Raw genomic sequence first — 25070 nt, forward strand, 5'->3', positions numbered from 1 at the left:
ACACAGCCTCACAATGCCACATATTTAGTGCAGACGTCCTCGCTGGTGTCTGTGATAATGGTGTCATTTAGTTCTATAGAAAATACTTGCACATAGCTCTTCATCAGTATGTAAATAGGACAGAGACAGGAAGAGACAGGAATAGAAAACAATGTGGTGTAAATAATCACATTAATGATGGCTGAATTCCATTTAGCTGCTTCAGTTTCAGGGTCTTGCTGTTGTTCATGCTGGCTCACTGAATAGAACTGAGCCACTGTTAATGTTATTAGTGGCAGCTGAGCTGTTTCTGCCAGTACGAGTCAAAATGTCTTCTGCGAAAAAGAAATCATGAATGAATCAGTGAGGTAAAATAATGATGAGATGATTTTACTGAGGTTGGTAATGAAATGTGTGACTAAACGACAGCATGAAGGGGAAGTTTAAGGTGTGGTTTTCTTTGTGGAATGGCGAAACGTTCAACTGTACCGGAGGCAAATTAAGGAAATTTGTTATGTGTGCAGAACAGATGGCTAAACCATGCAACTCAAAACGCTGAATGGACAAGTCAGTTAGGCAATGTCACGTCCAGCCTCCGTGTATGTCAAAACAAATTAGAAAAACTGAATGCGCAACATTGCAGAAAAAAAATGAACAACTTTTCAGGAACGCCCCCTATAAAAAAACAACTACATTCAGCAGCATAACACAAGGTGGTTAGCTAAAATCCTAAACAAACAAACAAGAAAAAAACAGGCAAGCCATAGTTAATGGGTGAAATTATGCCACATAATGCCAAAAAATTCAATTAAAATACAAACACATAGCCTGATATTGCTCATTTTGCATCCGGCTGTTCCACGCTTTCTTTTTGGGGCACTTGGGATCAACTGTGGCTGCAAAGGTGCCCGAGTGTTATTACATACAGCTTGTGATTGCTTCTTTGACATTTGACAGGAAGACCCTGCAGAGGGGCAATATTTTGAGGTGCATAACAGGAACTGAATGAATGTGAAAATGACTGAGGCTCTGACTTTCACAAGGGGAAGTGTTTGCCATGTCAAGTCCTCATGAGTCATGTTGACAATAAGATGCGGGACAAGAACTGGATCTGGCAAGTCAAGGGTTTGTGAAAGACCACATCTCCGTGGCGTGAGGTCGTCATATCCTAATTATTCTGTTCTCCTGATGCGCAAAAAAACTGCATCAAACCATTTTGTAAGGTAAGAAATGCATTTTTAAAATGTATTTGGGCGATTTTAGGCTAAAAAAAAAAAATCCTGTTAAAGTTTAAAGATTGGTGCATGTGACCTAACAGAGGATGCTTCTTAACCATAATGGGAATGGATTTGCAAAACTGACAAAGGATTATTCTGCATGATAATTTTTATCTTCTGAGGCCAAATGATCATGATCAAATGCATGATACACATCAAAATTAAAATTAAGATTTGAAAAATGCCATCCACTTTCATGTTTGAATCTGAAATAAGATGCCACTGCCAAATCATTTTGAGTGTGCTGCAAAATAAATATTTTTAATGGAAATAAATGTGATGTGCATTAATATTTTCAAATTTGGAGGCAAAAATGCTAAATTCTGCAAAAGTTCCTGCAACAGTATAAGACAGCCATCATTTTGTTGAAATCTGTGCTGAGCTCAAATTAAATACAATATAGTGTAATTTTTATTTAGATTATGTTATTATACATACAACATATAAAGCTCTTCATACAACTAGTCTTAAAGATGTGGCACATAAGGCTTGTTTAGACTTTATTGAATTTTAAAGGAATGGAGAGGAATGGCTCTGCTGTGAACAAAATTCGGCATAAAAGCACTTCTGTGAATGATAACCAAAGGTGGGAGGGGACAGATGGTTGGGTTTAGCACTGGGAGCCAGTTGTCAAGTTCACCTCTTGACATTTGCTCGTAACGGCACTCTTTTTGATCTACACTGCCCTTTTAGTTTTCTGCAGCTGATCATTTGTCACATCCACACGTCGGTGTTGCTATCACATACAGCTGCTGTCCAGCATGATGTGACACGTTGGTGTATGTTTCCTGTTGAATATAGGGTCCTTTTCAAGTAGTAATGGAGATATTGTGCAAAACATAATGAAATCTGCTCCGATCCTCTGCCTTTAATGATTGATCAAAATGTCAACATGCATCCAGGTTGCAGTCCAAGTCCAGGCAGCCCCTTTTATTTGTAGCAATTACTGGATCCGTACATAGGGCTTCTATCCACGGGATGTTTCAGGTGTGATTAACTCTTTATTTTGAATTGTGAGGTCATTTTAATAGCTGCCCAGACTTGTCGGCTTTAGAAGGTAAGAGGGCGACTGTAACGCCAGATTCCACCACAAAGACAGCACCCCTCTGAAATGAAGAGTAACAAAACTTCTTTTTACTCTACCCTGCCAGTGTTTGACTCACTTTGAAGACACAATATGATCTTCATTTCTGCTGAGAAACGACCGTTTGTTTATTTGTCAATAGGTAAGTTTCTGTTTTTTTTACTTTGACTTTTCCACACTTTTTTATTTGACTTCTTAGATCAAACCAAATGAGTGCAGCGTAGTCAAATAGTTCAAAACCATGTGAAAGATACATACAAATGCTCTTTCTTGGATCAGTTTGACAAAGCTTATGTTGGACAATTATGGGTTATGTACTTTGAGACCTTTATGGAAATTAAATGGTACATTGGAAGGAGACATATGACGGCCCTGACAGCTCCGCGTGAATTTATTTGACAATATTGTTTGAAACATTCGGGACAAGTCTCTGGGCTGTCAGGCTTAATTAGAGCATTTTACTATATGTTTCTGCTGTAGGTCTACTGAGTCTGTCGCTGCTTACAGGTCAGTAAGTTCTTTTTCTGTTTTATGCCTGATAACCCATGTATATTATTCATTAAGATTTCCACACCCTGATCCAATGCAATGAGAAAATCCAATGAAAACGACTTCTTGGTTTTTTAATGATGACACAACCTGCAGCTATTGCGCTTTCATTTTCACATTTCCAGAATGTGAGAAAATCAGGCTGGTGGGGCCTTCACGTTGCTCCGGGAGAGTGGAGGTCTACCACAGGGACAGCTGGGGAACGGTGTGTGATGACCACTGGAGCATTGCCAACGCTGACGTGGTGTGTCGAGAGTTAAACTGCGGGACAGTTCTTGAGGCCAAAAAAGGAGCCTTTTTCGGAGAGGGAAAGGAGGAGATCTGGTTGGATGATGTGCAGTGCGCTGGTCATGAGTCATCCATCCTCAAGTGCACGCACAGGCCGCTCGGGGAAAATAACTGTGGCCATGGTGAAGATGCTGGTGTTATCTGTTCAGGTAAGACTGAGCTCACTCTGTGATGCTTGCTTTACTCGACCTGCTGATGGCACTGGATTCAAATAGCCCTCTTCGTACATTCATTCATTCATTAAAGGACATTTTGGGAAATATGCTAGTCGCTTTCTCACAAAGAGCTGACAACACTGATAACACATCTGGCTGCAGCCACTTGTTTTAGCTTAGCAGAAAACCTGGAAACAGTGGAAGGTTAAAAAAAACAACAACCCACAAACGTGATAAAACATGTTAAGCAGCGATCTTTAGAGGTGCTGGTAGGCAGATTTTGGCACCTTTGGAAAGAGCGAGGCTAGTTGTTTCCTCTGTTCTGCTAAGCTAAGCTAATTAACGGCAGGCTATAGCCCTATGTTTTTCTGGTAATGGTCTTGATCTCCACATTCAATCCCTCACCAGTAAGCGAGTGAGCATATTTCCCAAAACATAATGCTTTTGCTTTGAATATTAATCCTGCATTAACATTTAATTTACAGAGTCAGCTCATTAAATCAAGCATCACAAAACCCTGCGTTACAAGTACCTTCCTCAATTTATATCAAGACCAGAAATGTGGAACTGCCAAGAGAAATTGGGAAATACTGCTGCAGAGAAAAGGAGCTTACACAGCATTTATGGTAGCAAGTGATCCTATTATTGCATCTTGTGTTCTAAAACCTCCAGCTTTTCTTGACAGTTCACAATTTGTCATCTACGATGCATCATCATGTGCTGGGACGGCCGCTGCCTGCGAAGGCAATGCTGCTGCGGCAGAAGCACAACAGCAAGGTCAACGCATGACCAGCTGCTGTGAATGTAAAGTGCAAAGGGCAGATAAACAGTCACCAGCTGACCTAATTTTGCTCTTGTCTGCATGTTTGGTAAAAAGTCATAATGCACTGAACATGCCTCCACCTCATGTCACCTTCGTCCTGCAGCTTGATTGAAAACAAAGCAATATGACCGTTTATGCTTTCCTATGATAGAAGTGTTGAGTGTTGACTAAATCCAAATGTAGTGTTGCATTTCCATAAAGTTAGGGGACAGATTAATAAACAACGGTCAGAATCGAAGTAGCAGAGGTGCCTTTTTTTAACTTTTGTCGGTCAAGGTCCAAAAACGCTTCTCCAACACTTCCCATCATGCGGCTCAATAGTGACATCCTGCGATTACATCATCAGAGTTAGTTTTTTTTAGACTTGAAAAGTTCCCTTCAAACCCACAGAAAGCATTATAAATCTGTTTTCAGAGGCGGGTAGAACTCCTTGTGACGAGTCAACTGAACACAGTGTCTCCACTAGAATTTGAAATAAAGTTTAGTGAGTTTGAACATTATTTGACGATGCAGGTTTTCACCCGATTGCACAGCATCACTCATCGTGGACTTACAGTTTACAAATAGCTTGTAGACATTCCTTTATTTTCAATACAATCACTTATTGCACGTTTGTTGACTTTGAGTTTCTACCTCCATCATTTGCAGAGCACGTGAAGGTGATCAACGGAAGCAATCGCTGTAACGGCAGAGTGGAAGTCTTCCATGAAGACCACTGGAAACGAATATGCAGCAGCGACTGGGGCAAGAAAGAAGCTAACGTGTTGTGCCGAGAGATTAACTGTGGGACCCCCGTCTCTCAGGCCGAGGTGCTGAATTTCGGACAGGCACGCGACCTGGTCGGAGTTAAAACCAACTGTTCTGGAAACGAGACCTCTATCTCGCAGTGCAGACTTCAAGAGTTCAAGGAAAGCTGTATTGACGCTACTGTTGTCTGTTCAAGTAAGTCTTCCATATCTTCAGAAAACTACATCGGGATTTTGAGGTGTAGCTGCTTTACTTTTTTCTTGTCCGCCTGGCAGACAGTAAACCAATTCGGCTGATGAATGGGACGAATCGGTGCTCTGGTCGAGTGGAGGTCTACCATGATGGACAGTGGGGGACAATTTGCGATGACAGATGGGGCATGCAGGAAGCAACTGTGGCATGCCGAGAGATGAACTGCGGGACTGCTCTCGCCGTCAGGTACAAGGCCTTCTTCGGCAGAGGTCGGGATCAGGTCTGGCTGGATGACGTTGAGTGCACTGGTCACGAGAAAACCCTCGCTGACTGTCCGCACAGAGGGTTTGGAGAACATGACTGTGACCACAATGAAGATGCTGGTGTTGTATGCTCAGGTAACACGTCTTACTGCAGGCTTCGTATAATGTGTACCATTCTTTCTTTGGTTGTGACCATAATTTTTTTCACTCCAAATGGCCAATTTGAGGCTTGTCTAGGTGCTGTTTGGTATATTGTAAGCAGGCTGTTTTGTGGTGTTGGCACAGTAACAGCTTTTTTGCTTTCTCCATGGCTCAGTATCCAGCAAAATCATTGCAGCATGTGTCAACTCATGTGTGTTTGCTATCTGGCCAAACATTCAAGGGTACTTCTAAGTTTCTATTTTAGCAGAGTGTAATTTTAAAACCTCAACCAAGTCAGAATGTCCTCCTGCAGCCTGTCACAATCATCCTTTGCTCTTCCTCTATTTGTGATTGTTCATCGCGCATGTGGAGACCATACAGCTGTTCTACTCACCACAAACTTTATCATCCTGAAAAGGATAGGAAAATGCTGCATGCCCCTGCTGAAGGAACATTTCACTTCTTTTTGATTGCCTTCTTTCCAGACTCAGTCAGATTGTACAACGGGACTGACCGCTGCTCCGGCAGAGTGGAGATCTTCCGCGATGGCCGATGGGGGAAAGTCTGTAACAATAACTGGGGCAGCACAGAGGCCGCACTGGTGTGTAAGGGATTTGGTTGTGGACCTCCAAAAAAAACCCAAGACAGCTTCCTGTTTGGCGACAGCGAACTGAGAGGGTATATAAGCAGATGCTCCGGCAATGTGAGCTCCATCTCCGAGTGCGCGATTGAAGAAAGCATCGGGAGATGCGAAGGTGTTTCTCTTACGTGTGCAGGTAAGACACAAAAGGTAGAGATATACTGCAGCACCATTCAGCAACAATAACAAGACTGGCTTATGTGCATTAAACCTTTTTGAAAATCATTTTTTTCAACGGACAGGACACTGTAGTTTTTACAGCACTTGGGAATATATGGCATTAGTTGCTGTATACAATTAATAAAATTGTAACAAATCATATACAACTAAAGATAAAATGTGTAAGATATGGACTGAATGTTTGTTTAAAATGTTAAAAAAAACTAGAAAATTCCCTCTGGGAAATTTTGAAAGGGACACGGGGTGTGTTCGAGCCGACAAAATTATCTACGTTTTAAAGTTTGAATGAAGTCTCTAGGACAAAGTATGGCCGAGCAGCGGACAATTGAAAAAGGCTGAAATTTGAGGAAATTTCCCCATTCATTTCTTATGGGAAATTTATCGCAGTTGTTTGCGTCTTACGTCGGCCTTCGATGGTCATAGCTCGAAAACCGTAAGAGATATCAAAATGTGCCGAGGGTCATTTTGAGCCGACAAAATTATCTACGTTTTAAAGTTTGAATGAAGTCTCTAGGAGAAACTATGGCGAAGCAGCGGACAATTGAAAAAGGCTGCAAATTGAGAAAACGGCAGATATCAGAGGTAGTCAGTCCCTGATTAATGAATTGCTCTCAGCTGTGTTTCTGTGGCTTTCTCCTTGTCTGTCTCTGTTGATCACCTCAGCTGTCTGTGTCTGCTTCTCTCCTCTGCTTCATGTCTCTGTTAACATGAATTAATGAACTGAATCAATAAACATGAATGGAGCTAATGCTAACGGAGCTAACAGAGCTAACACTAACTGAGCTAACAGCTAAAGGTGCGAATATAGCTAACGGCGCTAGCGCTAACAGAGCTAACTGTGCTAACAGAGCTAACAGAGCTAACGGCGTTAACAAGGGGGCGGGGGGATGGGGTTTTCATTATGCATTTGTCTGTGTGTGTGTGTTTATGTATCTGTCGTTGTGTGTGACTGCGTATGTGTGTGTCTTCGTCTGTTTGTGTGTGTGTGTCTGCTTGAACTACACAAGCAGCCCAACCAGCTCCTACATGGAGATGTGTCTGGTATATGTGTGTCTGAATGTGTGTGTGTGTGTGTGTTTGTTTGTGTGCGTGTGTAACTTCTGCCCCACCTGCTGATAATTACCTCTCTACCTCTCCCACTTTTTACCTGTTCCTGTTCAGTTTTGACGTGCTTGTTTTTAATCACTTTTTAGCTGTTGGTTAGCCCTGCTTGTGTGTGTGTTTGTGTGACTACTGTCTCAACCTTTTTGGCAAAGCGCTTGGTGAAGCTGAGTTTAACTGTTTGTTGGATGGAGATTGTTTTCAAACAATGCCCTTGTTTTGACTGAGCTCGTTAAGATAATCATTCTCAGGCTTGTTGTCCTGCAGATGTGTGTGCGTGGGTTATTGACCGGTGTGTGTGTAAATGACAGTTGCACCTGTTAAACTCTTCCCTTGAAAAGCGGCTTTTTCGCTGTCGGTTTCTTCCGAACAACTTGCGATTGTGTCAAAACCGTAGCTGCTATCAAAAAACCGATTACACTGTGAGATGCGGACAAGTCTGGGCCAGATGTACGTGTGTTTTATGTCCAGATATTCTTTAGAAAAATGACAAAATGGTCGACTTAAAAAGACTCTGCGACTCAGAGAACAGGAGTTTGTATTGTATGCAGTGAGATTTGGGTTCGGCGAACCTCCTGAACTAAATCCTCTGGTGAGAGAACCGTACCTCGTATCAGAGTGTACTATAGATCATCGGACTCCCGAGAACTTCCTGAGTCCGACCATCTCCTCGTTTTATTCCTGACACAACAACTTTTCGTTTTATGGCGATCTAAAGACAGGAGGCATTTCTGCTTTGCTCACAAAACAGCTCTGAATTTTAACATGGGACTTAATGGGAGAACAGGAGGGCGCTGGCTGCACAAAACGTCTCACTATTTAAATTCAGTAAGTCTCTCGGCTTTTTCGAGGACATCACACGAAAGAGGACAAGTTTGTCTACAAACTGATCCCAAAATTATGCGTGTAGAGTGTAATTTGTGGCCGTAGCGACGAGAAAAAGAGAAGATTTTCAGATCGTTTTTAGACTCTGTGCCACTCTAGCACGCACTCTAGCACGAACATTCCGTGCAATACACACCCATTATAATCTCAAAATTTCCCGCCAAACGATCACTGTCATTGAACAGTGACTGATCAAAAACTATAGGACCAATCAAAATGTGGATGAACACACCAATAGACCAGACTTGGGTCTACATTTTAAAGTTGAAATGAAGTCTCTCGGTGAATGTATGCCTGAGCTACAGATGTTTGAAAAACTCCAATTTCAATCTTGTTTTTTTCGCCCGTCCCATTCATTTCTTATGGGAAATTTATTTAAATTTGAGAAAAGTAATAGCACACCGATCCCGAACAATACGCACGTTTTGATATATAATTTGTGAGGGTTTTCTCAAAGCTGCGGGGCGAGTTAAGGGACGAAAACTTGGAGGAAGATGAAAAATAATAATAATAATAATAAGAAGAAGAAACGCGCGGGATAGTAATAAGTGCCTCGGAGCGTGCCCCGTGTCCCTAATAACTAATATTACCAACAGAATGTAAAGAAGTAACAGATAAGACGTCTGTTAGTTAGCATGCTAACCAGTTAGCTGCAGCCCACTCTGTCTCATAAAACCAGTTTGTACCTCAAGCGGCAATAGTGCGAGAGTATAGCCCCCCATAGTTTCAGCTGGGAGATGTAAACGAGTTTGATACATTTGACAAACACTCTTAGCTTTTTTAATCTAATAAATAAACAATATACGTAGGTCTATTGTCCGGCGCGATTAATTCGCAGGCTAACCCATTATAAAACACACTCAGTGGTGGGGGATGCTTCATGGCTAGCATATCTGCTAACACTTCAACTGGTGAGTACTTTAAACATGAGTGTCCCTGTCCTCAGCCGTGCCACCACTAAGGCTCGTCAATGGCACTGACCGGTGCTCCGGTAGAGTGGAGGTTCTGCATGACGGCCTGTGGGGAACGGTGTGTGACGATGAGTGGGACATCAGGGATGCTCAGGTGGTGTGCAGAGCCATGGACTGTGGCACGGCTCAGACAGCCAAATCTAGTGCCTTCTTCGGTCAAGGCCATGGAGACATCTGGCTGGATGACGTTGGCTGTTTCGGTAACGAGACGTCCCTTTTACACTGCCAGCATCCCAGCCTTGGAGAAAACAACTGTGGCCATGGCGAAGATGCCGGTGTGGTGTGCTCAGGTATCACCTCAGTTATTACTCTATCTAATATCTCTTTCAAATGTGACCAAACAGCAACTAGCTATTTGCTGATTCTCTGTCCTTTGCTTTCCAGCTTCCATTAGACTCATTAATGGGACGAACCAGTGCTCTGGCAGGGTGGAGTTTCACCATGGTGACCAATGGTCAACTGCGTATAATAATAACTGGGGAATGAATGAAGCTACAGTGGTTTGCAGAGAGATGAACTGTGGAGATCCTGTCAAGTTCTCGGGATCATTTGGTCAAAGCGGAGACCTGACAGGGTACACGGTCAGTTGCAGGGGTACAGAGAGCTCTATCACACAGTGCACACTCAGACAATATACCAGGACCAGCCACGACCGTATTGAAGAGGCAGCTGTCGAATGTTCAGGTAAGACATGAGGCTGAGAAGAAAATTTGAATAACCCCACTGATTCTGTAAGGAGAAAGTACAAAGGTACTGCAGCTATTGTGCATATTTTTCCACTTCATTCATCATTGGTTGCAGTTCTACAGGGAAAAAAAAACTCAACCTCAACCAGCTATTACAGTTAAATCCTGCTTTTACATTAATGCATGTGTAACAATAATCTAATGATATAATATGTTCACAGGACCACTTTTCTGCATCAAGTAACATTTTGAATGCATTTGTTGTAATGGAGTATTTTTACAGTGCAGTATTAGTACTTTAAATAAAGAGAAGAAGCTGAACACTGCCTGTTTGCACTGTAAGCTGTCCGGATTCAAGTCATGACAACAACAATAATAATAATTTAAGGAAAGCTCCAATAACTGATGGGACAAACAATGCTGCTGCCCATCTTTCAGTTGAAAGCATTATTGCTAACATTGCTACATTCTGCACCTGTCCACATAGTTATTGCACCAATCAAATTGCAGCATGTATACATTCTGTACAAAAAACTCAAACGTTGGACTGCGTGTGCCGAACATTCATAGAAGAACTGTCATTCCCAGGCAACGTGAAGTTGGCCGGTGGGCCCACTCGCTGCGTTGGACGAGTGGAGTACTATGACAAAGGCCAGTGGAGGACTGTGTGCGGTGAGACCTGGGATGTGAACGATGCGACGGTGGTGTGCAGACAGCTGGACTGCGGGAGGGCTCATAAGATTACCAGTATGGATGAGTATGGCCTGGGCATAGGACAGACCTGGATTGATGAAATTGAATGCCATGGAGGGGAGTCGACGCTGGCTCAGTGCCCACAAAGGCCATTCAGTGACAAAACTTGCAACGTCACATCAGTTGCTGGCGTGATCTGCACAGGTAATAATAGTTATAATTACAAAAGATCTTATTTTTGATGCTATGCAGTATCACTTAGTCTCACGTGCTCTTATGTCCTTATTCTTAAAGGTATTGTGTGCCAAACCTGACCATGCAACAAAGTTCCTCACCAGTCTTTTTCTTTGATTATTATTCATCTGCCATATTTTTGAAAAAATTAAAATGAATTTGAAATGTCTGATATCATATAATCATTTTAGTCCACTTGACTTGGCAGGAAGTTTGGAAGTCCGGCTGGCAGGTAGTAAGGATGAGTGCTCCGGAAGGGTAGAGGTCCGTCACGGCGATGTGTGGCAGACGGTGTGTGACACAGACTGGACCCTGAGTAAAGCTGAGGTGGTGTGTGAGCAGCTGGAATGCGGACATGCCCTGAGAGCTCCAGGCGCTGCCCATTTCGGCCAGGGCAGTGGACCAGTAGTGGAGGCTGGTGATTCGTGCTTTGACAATGTGACATCTCTGAAGCAGTGCTCCCTAAAGGGTTTCCGGAGCTCAAGCTGTGGGCATGAACATGATGCGGGCACTCTCTGTGCAGGTAAAGCCTTTCAAACTGTATTCTTACTACTACTTTGTTCATGTTCCTTTGGATGACAAATGTGACATATTACATCCAAGTCCAACCCTTTTTTCCCTTTTTGTTGTTGAAATGAACTTCTGATGATGAAGTTCTTTCTAAATACAATATGAGATTTATTTACATTGTGTGTTTGTGTATGTACAGTTTTAGAATAGTCTGTAAATGCACCTGGGCTCACTTCTTTTCTGTCTTCATGTGCAGCACAACTTCGGCTAGTCAGCGGCTCAGGTCAGTGCTCTGGAAGAGTGGAGGTCTTCTATAAAAGCCAGTGGGGAACTGTGTGCGATGATGAATGGGAAATGACCAACGCCGATGTGGTATGTAGACAGCTCGGCTGCGGTCATGCGGTTTCCGCTCCTGGGAGTGCACACTTTGGTAGAGGCAGCGGTCCAATATGGCTGGATAACGTGGAGTGTACGGGCCAAGAGAGTGCTCTCACACACTGCACGCATCCCGGTTTTGGAGAGAATAACTGCGGGCACGGTGAAGACGCTGGCGTTATCTGTTTAGGTAAGAGGCCTGGCTGTGAGTGAAGGCATTACTTCCCAGCTGGCATTAGATGAGCTTGTCGGCTGCTATGACAAAACAAACTGATTTTCTTTTTCAGGTGCTCTCGAGAAGCCCCAGATCACTTTGAGTCCTGCTCCAGAGGTAAACTGGGGCGACAAAGTTGAAATCACCTGTACTGTAGTAACAGAGCACTTGGGCGGGACGTTCACTCTGAAAAAGAGCCAAGGATCGTTTAAAATAGAAAAGTACTCCGAACACGAAGCCGCAACCTTTACCTTCCCTGCAGTGGACTTCAGCCAGAAGGGCTCATACTTCTGTGAATATCAAAAGAAACTGCCCGATCAAGTCATCTATTATCCTCAAGGAAACACCGCTGACCTCTCAGTCATAGGTCAATATCTTTGTGCTCTGTTTGTCCACTTGAACTTTATTCTTATTGATCTCTATGAGTTTGTTAAAGTCTGTCTGTATTATGCAGTGAAACTGGAGAAGCCCACCATCTCGCTGTCGTCGCCTCACGCCATGGTGGTCTACAGCCCGGACCAAATATCGGTCAACCAAGGCAGCAGCTTCTCCGTCACCTGCTCTACGTATTCCAGATATCCTGGAGGTCTGTTCTACCTCACGAAGGCAAACACGACCGTCACCGAAGTGAAGCCATCATTCGGCCACTCCGTCTTCTACATGGCAGCCTTTGAATTCCCTGCAATAGATTACAAACAAGAAGGAGACTATACCTGCGTCTACGGCCTTAACATCTCCTCTCAGCCCTTCTGCTCTGTTCCCTCCAAGTCACTCCAAATCACTGTAGTCGGTGAGACCTGAAGAGCCTTTGAGAGTCTGTCTTTCTGCAGTGATTGTGGCTAGATTTCTCCTTCGCTAACTCTACCACATGATCTTTTTGTCCCTGCAGCCGCCGCGTCCTCTTCAGTCGTCTCAGGAGTTCTGGGAGGGCTGGCGGTGTTGCTGCTCATACTGGTTATAGCTTACTTTGTCTGGAGACGGAGAGGCTGGGGTGCTGGTGAGTGGCAGAAATCCACATTTTTTTTTCATATTACAAAATTACAGCAATGCCCCTTTTTAAAGCTGCACCAATTAATATTTTGATATTAACCATGGAAAAATGACTATGTAGGGTGAAAGGTGCAGCTTGAAGTGATAATTATCACTGGAATCCCCCCAGTTCGGAGCATTTTTGCATCATTCGGCACATTGTTTCGATTTTAAATCCTGCAGCTTTATTGATTGCTCTCATTGCATCATTTTTAACTGTCTTAAAGGAAAAAGGCACTGGCTTTTCTGGGTTCTCAATAGGGTCACTAGAGGGCAGCCATATGGATGTGAAATTGTATCTATATTGCATAACACAGTCTCTCATGCAGCAGAACGTTTGCTCTTGAGCCCCTCCCCTGAATACTTACACCAAATACCTACAAGCAAGTTTTGAAGCACAACGGGAACTACTGCATCATTTCTCTCATTATAATGTCATGTTGAAAACACACGCAAAAAATACTTAAAAACGTCTTATGGCCCTCAGCTTTACCTTTATCAGCTGCAGCAGGCGGCTGCTGTCAGTCAAAAAGCTGTAATAAACCCAGTGAACAGCACCTTCCCACAGCTAATGGCAGACGGGCAAACACAGAAAAAGTTACACATGCACTGTAGCAGCTTAAGGGGAGGATACTCTGTCTGTGTTGTGTTTACAGCTTCTTGTGCTTCCCCCATGTGGCCAAAAAGAATTACACACACCTAGTCTCTCCGGCTTTGGCCTCCATTTGACTCATCTGAAAATCTTTTTTCAAAGAAAGGCTGCTGTTTTTATGATTTTATGTTCACTTTTCAGGTACCCTGGTTCAATTCAGCAACAAGATTGGAGGAGCAGTAACACACGATGCAGACGACAGAAGCAATAGAACATTCGATGGCAGGTAGTAAAAGAAAGAGAACGTAGCTGATGTTATTTGCCAAGACCCATTACACCCATTTTATTTCTGATCAAATAGCTTGAAAGCCGTCCCAGTGACTGCAGCCTGACATGTCGCTCTCCTTATCTCCCTCAGAGACCACAATACCCAAACCAATGAGCATGGGCACAGTCGCGGCCTGGAAGACAAGAAGGCTGATGCCGATGGTGACAACTCTGTTGAGAGGGTGCCTGAGGACCTGGCTGGGAGAGTGTGTTATGAGCTTGAACCGCTTGTTCTCTCGTGAAGATGTGGCACAAATAAGCCTTGCTTTGGTTTTGAGGGCAGTTGTTCCTGAGGGTTGATATTAGTTGAGATGGTTCTTTTTATTTCTACTGTGTGTTTGTATGTGTTCATTAAGAGGAATGTTTCAAATTTATTGAGAAACGAGGGGTACAGTGTTTTCATTATCGGTGACGATGTGATTCAGCAGCACCTGTGGATCGCCAGTAGGTGTCAGTATGGCTACACGAGTGAGTGTAGAGGAAGCGCGACAGGAAAATCTCGTTATCGTATCTGATAGCGAGAGTATCTGTGGTGAAATCGAATACTGACAACGCTGTGTGGAAATTGTAACAAGGAATGAATATATTTTGTATGTTACAGGTAAGCTGATGATGATATAATGTGCTCACGGGCAAGGGTAATGTGGACACTGTACCTGTGTTTCACTGTTCTCAGTTTTGTTGATTAATTAGGATATCGTTGTTGATGTTAGCATGTTAGCGGCTAATGTGGTAGACGGAGCGTGGGGCGGCCACCAGCAATGAGCCCTCGTGTGAGGGAGCCCACGCCACCGATGTTTAGATGTTACATGACCGCTAAATAAGAAATATGGCGTTGCCTGATGAAAATTAGGTTGATGGGTCAATGGAAAAGATGTCAGGACAAGAAAAAATCTCGTTATCGTATCTGATAGCGAGAGTATCTGTGGTCAAATCGAATACTGACAACGCTGTGTGGAAATTGTAACAAGGAATGAATATATTTTGTATGTTACAGAAATTCATATTAAATATGTGGCACCAGATTGAGCCTCTGTGACGTCATTCTGTACACCGCTACATATTTTGGCGAGCCAGCCAGGAGGAGTGTGATCCAGCCAGTGGTCCAATCCAAAGGAGACGAGCCTGAACTAGTTTGACGGACCATGGAGCAGCTGCAGGACGAAGTAAGCAGAATGTTACTGCTACTAGAAAAGTCTGAGCTCATCTCTGTGTGCGAGCATCTAAAGTGTAGTGAGCCAGTGGGAGGGTTTGCAAGCCAAACTCGACGAGCCCTCATCAGGTTGGCAGAGAAAACTTTAGATGACATAGAAGAGGAGGAGGACTCAGAATCATTTGAGCAGTTCCTTCAGCACCTGCTGTCTGTCATGAGCTCCCTGAAACAGCCAAAACTAAATACATCAGGAACGGAGTTAGAGGAGACCAGTGAGTCAGACGCCCAGGATGAGGAACGAACAAGGCCAAAGCAGGAACAGAATGAGGCCCAAAAACAGTTGCAGAAGGAAATTGGGATATTAGGTGAGAGACTGAAAATAAAGACAAGAGTAGAGGACACTTTGACTGCAGTTGGACCGCTAACCTCACTGCCAGAGGTGACTCTGAGAAGGGAGTTCCGGATTTGTGGACAGATTGGTGAAGCGGGTCAGCGAGACAAACTGTCCTATACAAGTCTCATCAACCAAATAGAGTCTGGCCAACGGAAAGGACATTCTGAATCTGAGATCATTGAAGCAGTCATACGTGCAGTAAGCCCAGGCCTTCACCTGAGGGAGATGCTGGAAATTAAGAGAGGACTGACACTCCCCACACTCAAGACCATCCTCAGAGGTCACTTCAAAGTAGACTCCTCCTCTGATCTATTGCACCGACTAATGAACATCTCACAAGAGCCTAAGGAGTCTGCTCAGAATTTCTTATTTAGGGCCATTGAACTGAAAGAAAAATTATTGTGGAAATCAGATGATGAGGATGAAGGTGAGAAGTTCAGTCCAGAGCTAATTCAAAGAAAATTCCTTCGCTCTGTAGACACAGGACTGTTGAGTGATGCAGTGAAGTTCCAGCTTAAGCCTTATTTAAGTGATCCCTCTGTAGATGATGTGTTAATTGAGCGAGTAAGTGAGGCTTCAAACCTAGAACAGGAAAGGCAGCATAAACTGAGAAAGGCAGTTATGAGTAGGCCCCCAAGAGTCAGTGAAGTGCAGGTAGAGGCATACCCACATGCCTGGCAACTGTCTGTTAGTGCAGAAACTGAAATGAGGGAAGGCAGAACTGAAACAGGAAATAACAAAGAGATAGCAAAGAAGGGTAAGAAAAATCAGGGGCGAAACACAGACCAGGGCGAAGATACCAGTCAACTCATAGAGGGGCTGAAAGCTGAGGTGCAGGAAATAAAGAAGTTAGTGCAAGAAACAGTGGAAGCTACTAAGAAAAATCAGACAGAGGGAACGGACACACAGAGCCGTAGAAGGCCAAGGGGTTGCAGAGCATGCCAGGACACCCAGTTAGGTGAGTCATGCAGGCATTGTTATAGGTGTGGTCAGGAGGGGCACCTCTCCAGAGGCTGTCGACGAAGCAGAGAGCAGCAGGGAAACTGGAGAGGGCTGCTGAGCGGGGACCCTCAGTAGCCCACGACTCTCCTTCCAGTCCCGTCAAGCATTGCACCACCCCCTCTTCTACACCTCCCCATGCAACATCAGTCAACTACCTTCCACCTCGACGCAAAGCAAAACTCCTGAACCTCATTGGTAAAAGATGCATCGTCCATTGTCAGCTGGGTGGGGTTCCAGTAGAAGCATTATGGGACTCAGGGGCCCAGGCGTGTCTCATTAATGAGGAATGGAGAAAAATGAACTTGCCATACCACACGGTGAGACCCCTTGATGAACTGTTAGAGTCAGATACACTGATCGGACTAGCTGCCAACCAGACACAAATTCCTTTCCTGGGTTGGGTGGAAGTGGAATTCAGACTAGGCAAAGATTCAGCTCAGTCAGAGCCCCTGTGGGTACCCATTCTCGTGTCTAGTGACCCAAATGTGGCTGAACAACCTATCATTGGCTATAATGTGATAGAAGAAGTGGTAGGTGGAGCAGCCAGTCAGCACCCAAAGGCAGAGACCATCAAGAGGGTATGTAATGCCTTTTCGGTAACATTTAAAACAGCCCAGACATTGCTTAAGATAATCCAGAACTCAGATAGTGATGAAGGTGTAGGAATAGTGCACATGGGGAAGAGGAGAATCAGCTTAGCGGCTGAACAGGTCACTGTTGCCTATGTTAAAGTTAATACTGGGGCTCAGTTCAAAGGTCAGGATCTGCTTTTAGTCCCAAGTGAGCAGTCAAATCTACCACAGGGTGTCACTATCGAGGAGGGTCTAATCACTGTCCCTAATGGTAGGTCAGGTTATGTGCCCGTCCCCATTGCTAACACCAACAAGCAAGACGTAATGATCAACCAACGTATGGTTTTGGGTCACCTTAAAACATTTAAAACCAGTTACACTGTTAGAACAGAACAGATAAATGTAAGTGAGGGTGGAAAACAGCAAGAGAATAAACAAGGTGACACAGTACCTATGGAAAGAGGAAGCCAAGCAAGTGGTGGCAAAACAGAAACACAGACTCCAGCTCAGTGGGATCCCCAAGTTGACCTTAGTCACTTAAGCAAGGCCCAAAGAGAGACGGTGAGACAGTTACTAAGAGAAGAGTGTCATGCTTTTTCCTATAATGAAGATGACATAGGCTCTATTCCCTCCTTGAAACTCCACATCACCCTCCATGACACCACCCCTGTAAAGAAAACATACATGTCTGTCCCAAAACCTTTACATCAGGAAGTCAAGGAGTATCTACAGGACCTGCTCAATCGGGGGTGGATCACTCAGTCACGGTCACCATATGCATATGCCAGTCGTATGTGTGAGAAAGAAAGACGGGACTCTGAGGTTGTGTTGTGACTACAGAGAGCTGAACAGAAAATCAGTCCCTGATCGCCACCCAATCCCCCGTATTCAGGACATGCTTGACTCTCTCACAGGCAGCTCATGGTTCTCTGTGTTGGATCAGGGGAAAGCTTACCATCAAGGCTTTCTGGACGAGGAGAGCCAGCCCCTGACTGCCTTCGTAACACCCTGGGGCCTCTATCAGTGGACTAGGATTCCATTTGGTTTGAGTGCAGCTCCCGCAGAGTTCCAGAGAAACATGGAAGAGTGTTTAGTTGGCTTGAGAGATATCATGTGTCAGCCTTACCTGGACGATAACCTGGTCCATAGCCCTACCTTTGAGGACCATGTCTCCCACATGAGGACTGTGTTGCAGAGGTATCAGGGACATGGAGTAAAACTCAGTCCACGCAAGTGTGAGGTGTTCAAAAGGAAGGTGAGGTTTCTAGGTCGTTTGGTGTCTAGTGAAGGCTATACCATGGATCCTGATGAGGTGGCCCCAGTGCAAGCTTTAAAGGAGAGGGTCCCAAAAACGGTTGGAGATTTGAGGAGGATGCTTGGTTTTCTCTCATATTACCGGGCATACATACCAAATTTCTCCAGAATAGCAAAGCCCCTCTACCAGCTGCTCTCCACATCGCCTGTGAAATCACTGCCTGGGAAGCCAGAAAAAAAAGAAAAGTTGGTCAACACCAAAAACAAAGGTAACCTCCCACCTAACACCCCCATACACTGGACACAAGGTCACCAAGAGACTCTGAACTCTCTCCTTGACAAACTAATAGAGCCTCCCATCCTGGGATACCCAGACCTTACACAACCTTTCATCCTCCATTGTGATGCCTCTCAGGAGGGATTGGGAGCAGTACTTTATCAGAGACAGAATCACAAGATGGTAGTAATTGGGTACGGCTCCAGAACACTGACTCCACCTGAAAAAAAACTATCACATGCACTCAGGGAAGTTAGAATTCTTAGCACTGAAATGGGCCATATGCGAGCGTTTTAGGGATTATCTGTATCATGCACCTCAATTCCAGGTATATACAGACAACAACCCCCTTACATATATCCTGTCAACAGCTAAACTTAATGCCACTGGTCACAGGTGGGTTGCTGAATTGGCCGATTTTAACTTCTCCATTAAGTACAGGCCTGGTAAGCACAACGCTGACGCAGATGGCCTCTCCCGCATGCCACTGGACATAAATGAACTCATTCAGCAGTGTACAGAGGAAGTGAACCAGGAAGTGATCAGCGCATCTGTTCAGGGAGTCATGGCACAGAAAGATGCTCCACCCCCTTGGGTAACGACAGCTCGCATAGATGTGCTGGCCTTGGTGAGTGATGCATGCTCACCCACACAGCCATTAACACCAGAACAGATCAAGGAAAGTCAACAGAAAGATTCAGTCATTGGTAAAGTTTTACAGTACAAGATGAACAACAGGCCCCCTTCCAGAAAGTCTCTTAAAAGTGAGCCTGCAGATGTAAGAGCTTTGCTGAGGCAGTGGCAAAAACTGTACATGGATGAAAATGGGATTCTCTACAGGAAAGCAGGAGGCAAAAGCCAGCTTGTCTTACCAAAAGAACATCATCAGACAGTGTTTCATGAGCTGCACAGAGAAATGGGACATCTGGGGGTCGAACGGACTCTAAATCTGATCCGGGACAGATTCTACTGGGCTCACATGTACAGTGACACTGAACATTTTGTGACTCAAGTGTGTGAGTGCCTGAAAGCCAAGCGACCACACAGAGCAACCAGAGCCCCTTTGATACCCATTGTGACTACACACCCATTTGAGTTAGTGTCTGTTGACTTCCTGCATTTGGAAGCTTGTAAACAGGGATTTGAGTACATTCTAATTGTCATGGACCATTACACCCGTTTTGCTCAGGCCTATGCCACAAGAAATAAATCTGCAAAAACTGTTGTGGAGAAACTGTTCAATGACTTTGCCCTTCGTTTTGGGTTCCCCAAAAAGATTCACCATGACATGGGTAGAGAGTTTGAAAACCAGTTGATGGCCCAGCTGCAGAAGTCTTGTGATGTTCGAGGTTCTCACACCACCTGTTACCACCCACAAGGCAATGGACAGGTGGAGCGCTTTAATAGGACACTCCTGTCAATGCTCCGCACACTCACCCAAAAACAAAAGGCTGACTGGAAGAGCTCGTTACCCAAGATGGTGCATGCCTATAACTGCACCCGCAGTGAGGCCACCGGTTTCTCTCCATATTACTTGCTTTATGGGCGCTCTCCCCGTCTCCCAGTAGACCTGCTCTTTAACCTCCAGCCCAGTGAGACATCAGAAAGTTATGCGGAGTATGTCAGGAACTGGCAAACCAGAATGCAACAAGCTTATCAGATAGCCTCGAAAACTGCAGCCAGAGAAGCCTCCCGAGGCAAAAGGGGATATGACAAAAGAGCTTATGGAGCTGAACTTCAACCTGGTGGACGTGTACTGGTGCGTAATTTGTCAGAAAGAGGAGGACCTGGGAAACTGCGATCCTACTGGGAAAATAAAATCCATGTGGTAGTATCAAGAAGGAGCAGTGATAGTCCAGTGTATGAGGTTGTCCCAGAGGGTGGAGGCAAAAGTCGTGTTTTGCATAGAAATCTGCTACTCCCATGTGATAGTCTGCCCCTGGATGAACTTGAAGGGAATGCTAAACAGGAAAAGGTGGGACGACAGACACAGTCAAGAACAAAGAAGAAACACACAAACAGACAAGTGGGGAGTTCAGACAGTGAAAACAGTGAGGATGCTGAATTGGTTTGCCGTTTCCCACACCACCAGCGACCAAGTCATGGAACTGTGCGTATGAATCCAGATGCCGAGCCTTTTGTGCCAGAGATGGTGCATCAAGAGAGAGAGTCAGGACGAGAGGAAGTGGAGAGAGATGTCATGGACATTACACCAGCGGCAGGTGGGGAGGACCATGTTGCTGAACCTGGAGAGAGTCTGCAAGAGTCATCTGAGGAACCAGCATCCGAGGAAGATGTTCCAGCCCCGTCATCTGCAGCCGCCTACCCGCAGAGACAGAGACGGCCACGGAGGATGTTGACCTACAGAGCCTTGGGTGAACCAGCCGTCGTGGAGGTTGGTGTCGACAGCCTGAACGTGAGTATGTCTCCAGCCTGCAACAGACTGTGGCGACCGTGGATAACACCAGGTATTGGGGTAATGAGTTAATCACACTGCATAGGGACATCTTACAGGGTGGAAAAAAAAAGACACATGAATGAGAAGAGACTGAGTTGTGACAGTGAAATGAACACTGCAAAAGACACTTGTGCCAAGTGAAAAAAAAAACAAAACATATGTGACATGTGTGGTAAACGAGAAAAGGGACTGGTAACAGACTAAGAGAACTGAGGCCGAAATTTGAGTTCTGTTACACTGCAAAATGGTCTGTATGGATTTTGAGTTTACTGCCACTGAAAATGTATGGTAAATGGTAATGGATGTACAGGAAAAAAATGGAAACTGTGGATTCATCAGTTTATTACAAGTGCAATAGATGTCATGTAACAGTGAGACCCATTTAGGAGTAATACCGTGATTTCAGTGAGAGGGAAAGTCAATATGTTAAGTGGAAGTGTTCTTTGATAACTAAATGTCTGTGGACATTTAAAAATTGAGGGGGAGAGTGTGGCACAAATAAGCCTTGCTTTGGTTTTGAGGGCAGTTGTTCCTGAGGGTTGATATTAGTTGAGATGGTTCTTTTTATTTCTACTGTGTGTTTGTATGTGTTCATTAAGAGGAATGTTTCAAATTTATTGAGAAACGAGGGGTACAGTGTTTTCATTATCGGTGACGATGTGATTCAGCAGCACCTGTGGATCGCCAGTAGGTGTCAGTATGGCTACACGAGTGAGTGTAGAGGAAGCGCGACAGGAAAATCTCGTTATCGTATCTGATAGCGAGAGTATCTGTGGTCAAATCGAATACTGACAACGCTGTGTGGAAATTGTAACAAGGAATGAATATATTTTGTATGTTACAGGTAAGCTAATGATGATATAATGTGCTCACGGGCAAGGGTAATGTGGACACTGTACCTGTGTTTCACTGTTCTCAGTTTTGTTGATTAATTAGGATATCGTTGTTGATGTTAGCATGTTAGCGGCTAATGTGGTAGACGGAGCGTGGGGCGGCCACCAGCAATGAGCCCTCGTGTGAGGGAGCCCACGCCACCGATGTTTAGATGTTACATGACCGCTAAATAAGAAATATGGCGTTGCCTGATGCAAATTAGGTTGATGGGTCAATGGAAAAGATGTCAGGACAAGAAAAAATCTCGTTATCGTATCTGATAGCGAGAGTATCTGTGGTCAAATCGAATACTGACAACACTGTGGAAATTGTAACAAGGAATGAATATATTTTGTATGTTACAGAAATTCATATTAAATATGTGGCACCAGATTGAGCCTCTGTGACGTCATTCTGTACACCGCTACAAAGACAAAAGGATTCAAGGAATAACCTATGTCATGAAGTTTCAATGAAGTTACAAAGCAACATAACACCGAGCTGCAGAACAAGCTTTTACCGCTCTCTCTCGATGAACGTTTCAAGCCTGTCACACGTGTAGCCGCGCTCGACAGTGACGTGATGGCATAACGCGCCCTGGAGAAAGCAAGGTTTTCAGCTGGTGTTCAGTTGCTCTTTAAGGTAGACCACAGGACCATTAGGGACCTGTTTTAAGTGCGTTTTTACACCTCTTTGTAAGTCAACAAATTACTCAGAATTCTATCGACTTTGCCTTTTTGCAAATAGATGTTGTGTGATTTAGAAAATAAAATTTGCAGAAATTGAAAATGTGATTTAAAAAAAAAATTTGTAGCGCTTGTGTGAACAGACCAAAGATTGCCTGGGACATCGATTTTCATACTTATTCCTTTCAGTTTTCTGAGAGATTCTGCCAATTGCAAAGCTAAAGTCCACTGACCTGTAGGAGGATACTGATCACATTGTCTTTGTATTGCTTAATAATTTGCTTTTTTTTTGTGGATATGAGTCCTCAACAATAAAATTGTGTTGGTATTGTATAGTTTTTTATCCACTTTACACATCATAATTACCCCCTCCTGATTAAGGAGCCAACATGCTGAAGGAGCCTATATTACACTTAATTTCAGGTTCATACATTTGCTGTGGTTGTCTAAAGTACTTTTCTAATAGCAAATGGAAAAATAAAGACTGTCTCCAGGAAGACATTTCAAATTGACACTAGTGGCTGAGACAAAAACTCAGAACCTTGGACGTCAGCACCGCAAAGGCCTGGGAAGCATTCAGGACCTCGGATAGAGGCAGCTGGCATTATGACTGTACTGCTGGCTGTGAATATTCTCATTCATCCAGGTCATTGTAAGCTTTAGGGCATTCAATCGTTCGCAACTGAATATTAGGTTGTTTTTCAGAAACAAGAGGAACAGTGCTGAGAATCATCTGTTTTGTTTATTTCTAACAACCCATTATCAATCAGTTACATGTCTCCAGCTATGCGGCAAATGACATTCTAAAGTACCATCCAAAGTTCTCCAAGTCTCACTTCCTCAATGCCATTGTTAGTTCTCAGTCTCAGTTCTTGAAGGCACAACATGTCAAAGTCAGTTTTCATTAGAAATTCCTTCTTCTGTTTTCTTGAAACAGTGGACTGAACACCACAAGCTTTCCAGGTGGCGACTTTTAGGAAGCTCATAGCAAAGCCGAAAGGTGTGAGATCCACAGTGAAGGTTTATCATCTAAACGTGTCCGTTTTTTAAAGAAAATGTTTCAATCTAATGTGCAGAGAACATGTAATGTTCAGAGAACATTAGATTAACATTAGAAGATGTTTTGGGGATGTTGTTTAGGTAACAGATGGAAAATGTTCTTTTATAAAACATTCCCACAATTTTACATAACAACAAAGAAAGAACATCACAGACTATTTTTCTGTAAGAACATCCTGCATGTCCAACAAAAGACACTAAACAATGCCTGATATTAAAAATGCAAGGAAAAGAGCAATTCAATTTTATGATTATCCAAAATGAAGTGACCCCCAGACATACCATCACACAGCCCTGACCTGCCAAAAGATGAAGCCGGAGGAGAGTCCCCTCAGCCAGCTTTACAGAGTAAATTAAAATGTCATCTGACCCTCAAAAGAGAATTCACACAAGAAAATGATCTGAGCACAGGACCTCATGCACTATGGGAAAAGTCTGTAAATATAAATGTTAGTTGGGTTTCCATGAAATAATGTTGACATAAAATAAACCGCATACATTATTGTGAGTGGTATGTTGATATGATGCATAGTCCGGTTGTTTTACTATCAGCTAATGTTTATATGAAGGAAAACCACATTGATTAATAGGAAAAACCTGTCGATGTATTGGACAGTTGCTTGTAATGACTGTCAAATAATTATTATATGAAGTAAGAACTGTTAAAACAATGTTTCTGTAAGCTATTATCACATGATCTCTATTTTGTACAGTATAAAGCCAATATTTATCAGGAATGAATTTACCAAATGATACTGTATGAAAACAACAGCCTTTATTTATATTAGGCCATTTGAAATATACTGAATCCAAAATGATGGATGATTTTTTATTGTATTCTTTAAGGAATTAAAGCTTGAGAAAGCTCCAGACATTATTCATTTATTAATTGTTCTTGACTTGTGAATGTGGAACTCCGCAATGGAATATGGATTCTGAAGAGTTTGTGTGGTTAAAATCCAAAAACAGGACCAGAGATTCACTCTGTTCTATCAGTTTAGAGGACGCAGTGAAGATAAGTAGGGACATCTCTCTCCAGAAGGGAGCAGTTTAGGGGCATTTAAAGAAGTGGACTAATTTTCTTCCTCGCTGTTACTAAATGAGCAGTTTGATGATATCACTGTATCATTTTATGTACTGTATAATGTAGTGAGAGTCATTTAGCAAATATTTACCTGCTTTAATATTCAGAAAACACATTATTTTTCTCATACTGTCTGTGCTGTAGCACCTGTATTCACCCTCTGTCTGAAACACCCTGCTTCAGTGCCTGTCTCTTTGAGGCTTCACTCCTGACAAGCACAGTCTGCTCTGATTGGCCAGCTCTCGCCGGCCTGATCAATAATAATATGGGACTTTTACTTACAAGATACAATATACACCATTAAGTACAGCAGTGAATTCTTA

At 43.6% G+C, this 25070-nt stretch overlaps 1 protein-coding gene across 2 annotated transcripts; it reads left to right on the top strand.

Annotated features, from left to right (window-relative positions):
• Positions 1 to 1077: 1077 nt before the first annotated feature.
• On the top strand, positions 1078 to 21900 carry LOC121621780 (deleted in malignant brain tumors 1 protein-like). 2 transcript variants are annotated; one of them, XM_041958403.1, is made up of 18 exons: positions 1078 to 1202; positions 2408 to 2482; positions 2821 to 2847; positions 3015 to 3326; positions 4804 to 5097; positions 5178 to 5492; positions 5984 to 6274; positions 9251 to 9565; positions 9660 to 9959; positions 10550 to 10858; positions 11097 to 11411; positions 11655 to 11963; positions 12061 to 12354; positions 12442 to 12777; positions 12877 to 12984; positions 13810 to 13894; positions 14027 to 14205; positions 21559 to 21900. In XM_041958403.1, exons 2-17 carry the CDS (start codon positions 2434 to 2436, stop codon positions 14175 to 14177), a joined length of 3810 nt encoding a protein of 1269 aa, XP_041814337.1. In that variant the 5' UTR covers positions 1078 to 1202; positions 2408 to 2433; the 3' UTR covers positions 14178 to 14205; positions 21559 to 21900. The 2 variants fall into 2 exon arrangements, with proteins under 2 accessions (XP_041814337.1, XP_041814336.1); XM_041958402.1 differs by lacking the exon at positions 21559 to 21900 and having other exon boundaries at positions 14027 to 14953.
• Positions 21901 to 25070: the final 3170 nt, after the last annotated feature.

The sequence above is a fragment of the Chelmon rostratus genome, chromosome 18 (genome assembly GCF_017976325.1).
Source record: "Chelmon rostratus isolate fCheRos1 chromosome 18, fCheRos1.pri, whole genome shotgun sequence".
In the NCBI taxonomy this organism is placed as follows: Eukaryota; Metazoa; Chordata; class Actinopteri; order Chaetodontiformes; family Chaetodontidae; genus Chelmon; species Chelmon rostratus.